The sequence below is a fragment of the Lissotriton helveticus genome, chromosome 5_1 (assembly GCF_964261635.1).
Source record: "Lissotriton helveticus chromosome 5_1, aLisHel1.1, whole genome shotgun sequence".
Taxonomy (NCBI): Eukaryota; Metazoa; Chordata; class Amphibia; order Caudata; family Salamandridae; genus Lissotriton; species Lissotriton helveticus.
Genome location: NC_136065.1, coordinates 661252941 through 661264186, shown reverse-complemented (window position 1 = coordinate 661264186; position 11246 = coordinate 661252941). Strand labels below are relative to the sequence as shown.

Here is an 11246-nt window from a genome sequence, read left to right as displayed (position 1 = left end):
ATTTTTTTGTTATTTGGGTTAAATTCATATATGACTTGATCGCAGAACCGTGTGTGTGTTTGTGCAACCGAGATTCTGGCGTATTGTTAGATCAATCGAGACAGAGATTTATGAAAAGCGAAAGCTTGAGCACTGAAGATAGAACTGTGTAGAAATTGTTTATTCCTCGACCTTTTCTAAAGATCACCCTTTCTGAAAAGCGCTGCATATGTGATATATACTTGTCCAAGCCGAATCGCTGTAAATTGGAAACCTGAGAAAATTACTATTTGTATATATTTGTATATAGAGAAAACTCTAACCACTAGTATATGTAGTAGGCCTTTGTACTCACTACCATCCTTATGTGATTGTTAGAGTTTATCCATTTGTATGTCTTCCTTGAGTGACTTTACAACTTGTGCAGTTGCAATTTTTTCTATTTGTATCTCTTCCCTATGTGACTTTACAACTTGTACATTTGCAATTTTTTTTCCCTGTTTGTATCTTTTATGTAACTCATGTAATCTGACTCCTTGTGTAATATTCGCGCTATAGAAAATCGCATTAAATAAATAAATACATAAATAAAATAGAGATTCGTGTACCTTTTGGCTGACAGTGTGTGTATGCAGTACGTACTCCCTGTTTGGGTGCAGGCTTGCGGGAGCTCTCTCTATACGTAGCCGTACTTGGTGTGAAACCTTGTACTACCCCGCCGGTCCGCGGGAGGGCACTGCAGCGGTCCTGTCTGCCGGGCCGTCCTTTCTCTCCACATGTTTTGTCTGTGCCCGGTCAGACTCCTGGTGTTCAATGCAGCCGCCGCCTCCGCTGTCAGTGTGCCTAGCTCCAGCGCGAGGAGCGGCCGCGGCCTCTCCGGTCCTCGGAACCGGCGGGAGCGGTCAGAAGAGCCCGTGATGGCGGAGGCCGGAGGCGGGAAGGAGGAAGGGGCCGGGAAGGAGGAAGGGGCCGGAGTTGATTTGGGAGGCGAAGGAACTGGGAGCACCGATAATTCAGAGCTCGAGCCCCAGGTCCCCGGCTGGAACCAGAGCCAGTTTCGACCTTACCCGTTCCAGACCCGGCCCATTCCGAGGCTGCGGCACGGAGACCCGCTGGCCGAGAGCCTCATCGACTGCGAGGTGAGAGCATGGTACAGCGGGCCAGAATGGGGTCTGGACATGGAAGTGTAGGGAGAAAAAGAAGATTCGACAGTCAGGACGGGAGGAAATTCTGAGCTTGCCTTATGCTCCCGAGAGATGCACGAACATTGGAAGAGTGCTGGATAAAGTTACATAGGGACTGTGGATTGGTGGTTAAGGCACACCGGTGTAAAGTGCAGGACCAGGGATCTAGCTGCCGAGGCGAGACTGAGCTTGGGCAGCAAGGTAGTGCACCTGCTCAGGCAGGGAATCTTTACCCTCTAGGTTGGGAGCAGGACTATGGTTCAAGTGCAAGAGAGGGTGCTGGCAGCAGGGCTGTGCCAGCCAAGAGAGCTCTGTGAGTGAGGGCGACACAAGGGAACCCATTGCGAAAAGCTTTTATTAAAACAACCCCCACAGTAATGTTATTTCTATCAAAAGCAGAGCGGGAAGAGACAGCGCACAATCTCATTTGATAGCTGGATAAGATTGTTCCTAAAATGTAGTAAATCATATTTTACAAGAAACTGGTCACATATATTGTCGTTGTCATTCGTACAGGTTTAGAGCAGGAAGGCTATTACCAGGGCCACAGGAATAATGCAGCAAGGGAGGACCAAATTATGCTGCAGGGTTTATTAAAGTATACTGCAAGAAAATGCAAAGTATGTGACCTAATGAGGTACATTTTGTGATAGTTTCAGTTCATTATTATTGTTATTTTTAAACATGTTAACAACACTGTACAAAAGTTTCACTTTATCAGTACTAGTTTACCACCAAAATACAGCAATATGCAACTGAAAGTTGAACAGTCAACCTTTAAGGAGTGCCTTCCTCTGCACAGCAATAAGCATGCGTCACTGCAGTTTTAGTAACATTTGGTACACTTGTGCTAGAAACAATTTTTTTGTTGAAATCTTCAAATTATGTAGCATTTCGCAAATGCTGCACATCCATATTATGTGAAAAATGCCATGGCCGCAGAATCGCATTATGCCAGTGGTCCTGGCTATTTCTGACACTCAATATCTGCCACATTAGAGGCTCTACATACTTCCAAAACCCTCAAAAAGACGTGCCCGTGGGGGAATACACAGCCATGTTTTAACATTACCATGCACTGTTTTAAGGTTCTCTTTTTTTTATTATGATTTGGGATTTATAATCTGAACAGGGGTTTGCTCTGGTGTTGGTATACCTGGTTGGGTGATTATTTAATCTGATAGTTTTCCTCTAGCAGATTTACCTGGCGACATTCAGGGGAAAATAGCAGGTGCAGATTTTTGTGCAACAAATACATAGTCCTCAAGTTCTATCATTTATGCGGCCCAAATTTAGAACTGGATGTTTTAACCGCACCTGTTCATACATCATCCTGCAGCCTCGGTATTTACAGGGTGCTGTGGCTAGCACCCCCCTTTAAGACTTGATCTGTGTCAGGTTCTTAAGCGGGTTGTAGATATCCGTTAGGAATAACTTTATTGCGAATGATCCTACACGTTTTCTGCGTCCATTTGGTTTCCAGCAGGTCTTTGCCGGCAGGACACATTAATGGTATTTACATGATAAATGACGGGAGTACTGGATCATTGGTCCAGTTAGTACTCCAACATTATAACTCTGCAGCAGTGGGAGAGCAGTTAAGTAGTAGGATTACCACTCCTTTGCTTATGTTATAGTCTATGGAAAAATCTATGCCTTCTGTTACTAATAACTACTTACACATTTATGGTCACAAACAATTATATTGAATTAGTATACAGTTTGGTAGATAAAAATGTCCTGAAAGATTTCTAGTTGTAAAAATATCTAATATGTCAGGCTAAATTTATATATATTGAATGAACACTACAGCAATCTACCAGGTGTATGTGTATATGTATTGTTTGTATGTATGTGGGCTGCTACTTTCTTTGTTCTTGTTCGGTGATATCATTGTTATATTCATGAAGAAGGATCATATTATATCATTTTCAGCTCTTGGTATAATAGCTGGGATTCTAATCTTATATTTCAGGACGTTTTCTGTATGTGAAAGAAAGTCACTGTAACTTGCTGCAGTGCTGCCAGTTAAACATTTTCACCGAAAATGCTGACCTTGTCTTGAGAAATAGGTTACTTTTGCGCTTGCTCATGGAGGAAGGGGAAATATTTTCACAAGTGTAAGATGTGAATGGGTTCAAAGAGTGGTTTGGTGGTGAGGGCATGTGGCGGAGGATGGGTAAGAGTACAATTAAGTCGGATTACAATGGAATAGGGCAGTGTGGGAGAACAGAGGAGCCAATGAGTGGTGGGTTCTCCCTTTAAAATGCTTTGGAATTGAATGTTGATTTAGAAAAAATGTTTGGTTTAGCACGTTATTTCCATTGGCCTGATTCAGCATTCTGCTGTTATTTGAGTGCATTTGGAAAGTAGATGTGCGGTTCGGTAAGGGGAATGGGACATTTAGAAAAGGAGACTTGAATTGAAATTAAAAATTTGACCCAGGTGGCGAGAAATACTGCGGAACAGTCCCTCTGAAAAAACATTCTTATATGGAACTGGCATTCCCGCCTCAGGAAGAGTCATTGTTATACATGATTCTTCTGCTAGCAAGAGAAAACACACTAAAACGCTTTTCCCCCCTCGCAATCCGATTTTTGTTGTTTAAGAATAACTGATTCATATCTCCAGTTTGCTTCAACTTGTGGCATGGCACTTGGGTGAGCAAAGCATTATCAGTGTTTCTTTTTTCTTTCGATAGCTTATGGTTGGCGAAAATCAACCATGAATTCTATAATCTCTCTGCAGGTGGCATTTGTGTAATGCAAGCATATCGTTCTTTGTTTACTAGGTAGTCGCCATCCATTCTGCAGCTGCATTCTTATCCCATCACAGCAGAAGTAACTTTTTTTTATTATGTGCTATATACCTACATTCTCGCTCATCTGCCGTATTCACCATTCCTTTGCCTATCCACCTCTTTTACCTGGCTATCTCCTCCTGTTTGCCCCATCAATCTACTCTCACTCGTTTATATACATACTGTCTCAAATAGTCTTCCAGAACTGAACACAACATTCATAGTTGGGCTGTAGAAGTAGATGCTAAACTCCAGATGTAGATAATATGTCAAAGGTAGACTTTTGAGCTAACAAAAAAAACTACGATAAAGGTGGCCCTCTGAACTGAATACATAAAAGGAATGCTTTCGTAAGTGAACATGGTGCCTTTTGAGAAAGTTCCATTAACAACACACAATACTGTGGATAATTGCTTCCTCTATTTGATTTTTATTTCTACCTTTGCAGAAAAAATTAATAATTGCTCGCCATACAGTCTTGTCTTATGTGTTTACCCGCTTCTAGACCACCTGGCATGAGAACTCAGAGATTCTCATTGACCAAGATATTGCACTGACAATGCTGCTTCTGTCTCTTTTTAAATAAATTTTTATTACTTACTATTTCTTTTCATTCTTTGCTTTATTTTCCTACCCTCCACTCTTTTTAGGTCTCGCTGAACCAACGCGCATGCGTTGTCCTGCGAGAGTATAGTAGGCAAAACAGCTCTTGAAACCAGCGAGGATTGTCCCCAATGCATGTGAGTTACTCAAGCACGACGCCTCCCCAGCGCGCGCTTGAGCTCACTTCTTAATCACACCCCATATGGTGTTCCCTCCCACTCGCTCGCACATCAAAGGCTGCTGCTCCCCTGCCAATGCCTCCGTCCTTTCACACTTCAAAGGAATGTGTTTCCCGGCCACTTTTCATTTCATTTCGCGGCCGCTTTTTGTACCTGGGCTCCCCTGGTTAATAGAGTCTGTTAGATTCTGCCCTTCTGCCCTCTGTTAGACTCGTTTTTTTGTTCCTTTCTGCCCTCTGTTAGACTCGGCTTTTGTGCCTTTCTGCCCCGTTAGACTTGTTTTTTGTGCCCTTCTGCCCTCTGTTAGACTCGTTTTTCTGCCCTCCGTTAGACTCGTTTTTCTGCCCTTCTGCCCTGTGTTAGACTCGTTTTTTGTGCCTTTCTGCCCTCTGCATCATCACTCAGCGCTACCCCAGCATCACTCAGCACCACCACATTATCAGTCAGCACCACCCCAGCATCACTCAGCACCACCCCAGCATCACTCAGCACCACCCCAGCATCACTCAGCACCGCCCCAGCATCACTCAGCACCACTCAGCAGCACCACCACAGCATCCCTCAGTGCCACCACAGCATCCCTCAGCGCCACCACAGCATCCCTCAGCGCCACCACAGCATCCCTCAGCGCCACCACAGCCTCACTCAGCGCCACCACCGCCTCACTCAGCGCCACCACCGCCTCACTCAGCGCCACCACCGCCTCACTCAGCGCCACCACCGCCTCACTCAGCGCCACCACCGCCTCACTCAGCGCCACCACCGCCTCACTCAGCGCCACCACCGCCTCACTCAGCGCCACCACCGCCTCACTCAGCGCCTCCACCGCCTCACTCAGCGCCTCCACCGCCTCACTCAGCGCCTCCACCGCCTCACTCAGCGCCTCCACCGCCTCACTCAGCGCCTCCACCGCCTCACTCAGCGCCTCCACCGCCTCACTGGTTCAATTATGTTCTCTCAATGTTTCAAGCTTTATTACAAATGTCACAAAAAGATGTTAATATTTCACTTCTGTTCTTGGATTTTCATCACAATAAAATACACTGAACACAATCTTCACAAAAGTTATTTACAAAAGCTTAAGCTATTGCCATTATAAATTCCAATCACTTTTATTTAAGTATTAATTATTTAAAAAAATTAAAAGCCGTTGTTATTTGTAATATCAATACATCTAAGTCACGTAAATACAAAACATTTTGCATTACAAATGCTATAGGTGTCACATTTGCGAAAGGTATAACTATTGGCATTGTAAATGACAAAGCTATTAATTTAGCTATTTTCAAAACCAACACATAAATAAAAAAATTGTCATTTACAAGACCAATAGCTCAAACTTTCATAATGCGAGACCTATTGCATTGCAAATGCTTGTTCTTATTTCCCTTCTCTTTTCCCTCTCTCTGTGGATGCCGGCAGTTCCACATCATAGGCATTTATTATGCTTTGTATGCAACGGGAGTTCGCACTTGAGTAACTGTTCTGTGTCTGAATAAATGAGCACTTCTGCCTGCCATTCCTGTGCTGCCCAAATTGTACGCATTCAGCTTTTTATAAACTATTTCTGTACAATCTTCACCACCCGCCTTTTACCTGTTCGTGCTGCCCTTATTTTGCATGTTAGTTAAGCTTGCTGAAAACCTTCTTAGTATAGAGGAATCAAAATGATTGACATTGGCAATGCTTGTTGGTTAGTGCTTCCCTTAAATTTAGATCTGACTTTCACTCCAGCAGATTGTCCACAACTTTTCTTAGTGGTGTGTAATGCCACATCGTAATTGCCTCTATCATGGTAACTAACGGCAGAGACTGACTAGGAGAGCTGTGCCTCCTGAGCGCGGACTGAGTATTACAAAATTCATTATTTGTTTGCAGTTTCTACGCGTTGGCTCAGAACGTGGTCGAATATGTTATTGGCCCAAAATTGGCTAATTAGAGAGCAAATTTGTTGGCATTTAATGGGCACCTCTTGGCAAGTCCCATAAACTTAAAAGTTTGTATGGGACTTAAGAATTTAACAATGGTGTTAAGTAAGCTAAGCCTGGGCAAAATTGAAATTCCTTTGGCGAAATTCCAGAATTTTGCAATACGCGAAATAGGCAAAACGTCTCAATTTTGCATTATACCATTTTGCGTCATTTTCTCATACAGGAGACAATTGTGACCCAAAAATGTATCGCAGAGACATTTTCTTTCCTGGCCACTCTTTTGTTGGTGTGTTGCGTAGCAGTTATGTTGGAGGTATGACTTGGTGTTAAAATAGCAAAAAAGTGGGTTGCCGTATCTTGCTTGACTAATAGTAATTTCGTTTTATTAACTTCCATGAAATTTAGCAAAACATAATTAAATAGTTTAATATAGCGTTAAAACCAGCAAGTAACGTTTTCTGGCTTTTTGTTTGTAATTTCCTCTCTGCCCTGGGTTTGAATTTTTTTGACACACCAGGGCATGGTTTCTGTAGGTTGATGCTGTGGGTACTAAGGTGTATGGTTTTCTTGCTAGTGTGTGGCATCTCTGCAGCCAGAATTGCCTTTGTGCAGTTGTATTCGACATTGCTGATAGGGTTTAAGCAATCTGTTAGAATCCAACTGAGTCTTTTACAACAGCAGCAAAAGTCCAAAACCCTTTTATTAGGTTCACAAAAAACTGAGACCTCATCCACACCAGAAGCTGCTCAAAGATCAGCTCTTCGTGATATCTCCAACTGGAATCCGTCTCTCCATTCAATTGTCAACATTCTATTGATGATGCAGTCGTTACATCATCACCAGAGTATAGAACGCCTCACAGACCTTTCTCTTGTTTATTTTTTCACCCCATTGGAGCTGCTTGGTTGCCTCTCCTAGGGATTTTAGAGTTTTTTTGTTTAAGGATAACATCAATTTTCATTAGAAGAAAAAACGTTGTCCTCTGTGGCAACCACTTGATTACAAGCAATTTGTGAAGTTTAATAGAGATTCTGGTGACAACCAAAATTTACTTGCATGCTACAACCAAGTAGCACTTTTGGAGATTGATTACAACATTGGTACTTCTAGAATTACTTAATTGGCTATGCTGAAGACCTGCAGACCATGATATTATTCTTTTTAATATACACCAATGCCCACAACTTCAAATGGCCTCTTGACATTGTGTGGTTCCTAGTCCCTTGTGTCCCTGCTGATGGGTACTATTGTTGGGGGATCTAGTTTCATGCACATCTGCCTCAGGAGACTGTTGTACCCTTTGTACTTGGGTGACTGTACTTTTGCACAGGTTCTCGTTGTGCTCCCTATAGCAATATCACCGCCAGAAAGCTGGACAAGGTAGACCCCCAGAGAGTTGTACTTATTAGACCTTGTTCATCCATTCATGCTCTCACCCACTAGTCCAGAAGCCCATCTATCCCCTCACTTTTCCACCCTTGCGCTCAGTCACTCACCCAGCACTCAAGCTGTCGCCCATACACTGCCCCATCTACACTGACCCAGTCTCACCATGCTCACCTGGCTTCTCCACACTGCGGTTGACCCTGCATTCATTTACATTCTCACTAGTTCATCTTGCCATTGATGCATTACCATGCTTACTCATTCATCATCAGTGCACACACTCTCCCATTGATTCCCTCACCAATGCATGAAGCTTTTACAAACACGGTTTCCTTTTCCAATACTCGCTTTGACTTCCTTGTGCCATTGGACATTAGCTTTAACCATATCCTTGGAGCAGAAGAGTTTGTGTGTATTCCTCTTTCTATATATTTGCAGCATTTGGGATCATTACCCTCATGGTAATTTCTTTGAAGTGTATGAGAATGCATTTGCTATAAACCTGGTTCATGGAGAGTGGTTCCTTGGTGGAGTTTGTGAGTATGCTCCCTGAATATTCAGAGCGATTTTGAGCATGCTTTCTAGGACTTTAGTGGAAAGGCCAGCGGTAGACTCATTGGCTTATCAGTTTATTCTAGAGGCGTTACATCTTTACATTGCTCTTTCTAATCCCACAAAAACTCACTAGAGGCCCAATGATTTGATACACTGGAAGGAACCAACCAGTTCTGAATTTACCTCTAAGAACACCTATTGGGATTCTGCCCTCATCATTCCTAGGAATATGTGACTCTGCCATCCTTCATGAAGATTCAGATCTTGGAGAAGCAGGACTTGGCAGCAGATTTGCAGGGATGACGACAAGCTCAGCTCTTTCACAATCTGTTGGTACTGGCACTTTATCTGCTACTCATCTTCCCTAGCTATTCCCCTCTCACGAAACCTGGCTTTTATGGCAGACAGGTGAGGTTTGTGTTCCACAGCTGACTAGCAACAGCCAATTTTGTAGTCCTCCTTACTTTGTTAGCTATCCTTAGGCCTCAGTGCAGGAAGGATGCTGTTACCAGATTTCTTTTGGGTTCTGTGAGTGGATGATATACACCAGTGTGGTTGTTCCTATCTTTCCTTCTTACAATGTATGTAGTGCAGCACTAAGTACTCCACGATAACGCCTGTAGATGTGCTCCATCCCCTTCTTGTTTACCAACACCACTTGTCCCACTCAATCGGCTTCTCCCGCACCTACAAAAAACTACACCAGCAAGCCTAAAGGGACAGTACATGCTGCTGTGGATTTACTCCTTGGCACTTGCTACGAAAGGCTACACACATTTTGGTCCTGACACTGATCTGATTGTTCATCCTGGGCAGCTCAAAGACCAGGTGGACATTGTCAAGCCTTTAGAGTCAGTGTCCATTAAAACCTAAGCACCCTGCATGATGATTTGGGCATCTATTCTTTGCCAGCACTTTGTCAATACCACCAACATCTCTTCTTTCCTCAGAACCCAGCACCCTCCAGTGGGTTCTGCAGAGGACCCTCTTCCAAGTCAGCAGTTTTTGTGTGGCACATTTAGGGATTTCAAAGACCGTACGTTCTCTTGGAACCTGCAGCTCAGTTTGTGACAGCGATAACTGATTTCCTGAAGGGCAAAGCATTATGCTCCCACATGCACAAAGATACAAAATATCTCAAACCTGCATTAAAAGAATGTATCGTTCTTGCTTTATGTCCCTCTGACAGTTAATGCAGTCGTGTAGAGCTATGGTACAGTATCGATCAATACATCTTTTGAGCCAAACCTGTCCTGAATAATATGAATGTATCCTTTTTAATGTGTTTATTACGTCTTAAAAAGCAGAGCATTATAAACCCCTCAAAACATTAAGACTTAAGCAATAGCACAAATCAATCTGCCCTACATTATCATCGTGGCTTCTCATTGGGCTTTACACAACATAACCACGAACCCTTTCGAGGCACACTCTTCACGTACTCTGTTTACAAATGGTTGTTCTCAGCATCTGCAGCAAACCCTCTACTAAAGTGACAGCGTACATCTTTGCCTCCTTCCATGAGCCTGCCTCTACCTCAACCAAAATATTTGTCTCAGTAGACTCCTCTTTCTCCTCCCCTTGTACATTGCAATTATTGGGCTGCATTGATGCCCCACACCCCTCCATCTTGCCACTTTATATGCTTTTCCTTATTCACTCTTGGCTTGGTCTCACGAGGGTCTGTGAGCCACTTTAAATATTTGTGCCCATTCTGCAAGGTCATTGGCTGCCCGCTCCTCTCTCCATATAAGTCTGATGTGCTGTACCTCTGCCAGCACCCACTGTACCTTATTTTTTCTCCATACAACATATCGTAAACCCCTTTTTCTAGCCAGTGTGTTGTGATCTATCCTTAGCTAAAACTGTTACTAGTGTAGTAAATCCGTGTCTGCTTATGTCCTTTCCCCACAAAAATAGCCCTAACAGACATTGGTTAATGCTCTCCTCAGGCATACACCCCTTTGGCCTCGGGTAGACTCAACACTGTGTCCCATAATTCCTGCACATGAGGAATCTTCCATATCACATGAGAAAGCAAGCCACTGATTCCAAATTTGTAGACCAGCTTGTGCTCTACCTGGGGTTAGTCTGGCTTGTTTATGTGGCGTAGGTCTTTTGGAGATAATGGACCAAGATCAGCCTGAACCTGGCACAAATGTGTATTGATTTGTCGATTTTCACCTGTGCACAGTCCTCCTTCCAATCTCCACCTGACAGTGGGTCCGGGCGATCTAATGACCACCTTTCTCCTGCCTTCAGTATAATTCAGCATATATATTCGCAGTCAATGTTATCCCCATGCTGAATTCAGTATTATTCTCATTGTATCTGATGTGGGGGGGGGGGCATCCGGAATGTTCCCCAAACCTAGTCTAATGTGCTGTGAAATTGACACTGTCCTATTCTTAGTTCTTCTGTGAAGGTGATAAATCTATTATTGAGATGTCTTGCATCCTTGCTCCTGCCAGCCTGCTGCTCATTATGTTCTTAAAAGGCTTGATAGTCCATAGTGGCATATTGGGACTCGCAAATGCTGGCGCCTCAACACCCTTTCAACTCTCAACCTGCCAGACCATCTATCGGTAGTTTCCAGTGACAGCACAAGCCATCATCGGGGCATTTTGCA

At 43.5% G+C, this 11246-nt stretch overlaps 1 protein-coding gene across 2 annotated transcripts in view; it reads left to right on the top strand.

The window, feature by feature from the left end:
* Nucleotides 1–759: 759 nt before the first annotated feature.
* HIF1AN (hypoxia inducible factor 1 subunit alpha inhibitor) overlaps nucleotides 760–11246 on the top strand; it is a 182060-nt gene continuing 171573 nt past the window's right edge. The window contains exon 1 of one of the 2 annotated variants that reach the window (XM_078643060.1): nucleotides 760–1118. In XM_078643060.1, coding sequence (XP_078499186.1) covers nucleotides 897–1118 — 222 coding nt within the window. In that variant the 5' untranslated portion in view covers nucleotides 760–896. The remainder of the gene's footprint in view (nucleotides 1119–11246) is intronic. The other variant, XR_013594767.1, reaches the window with a different exon arrangement.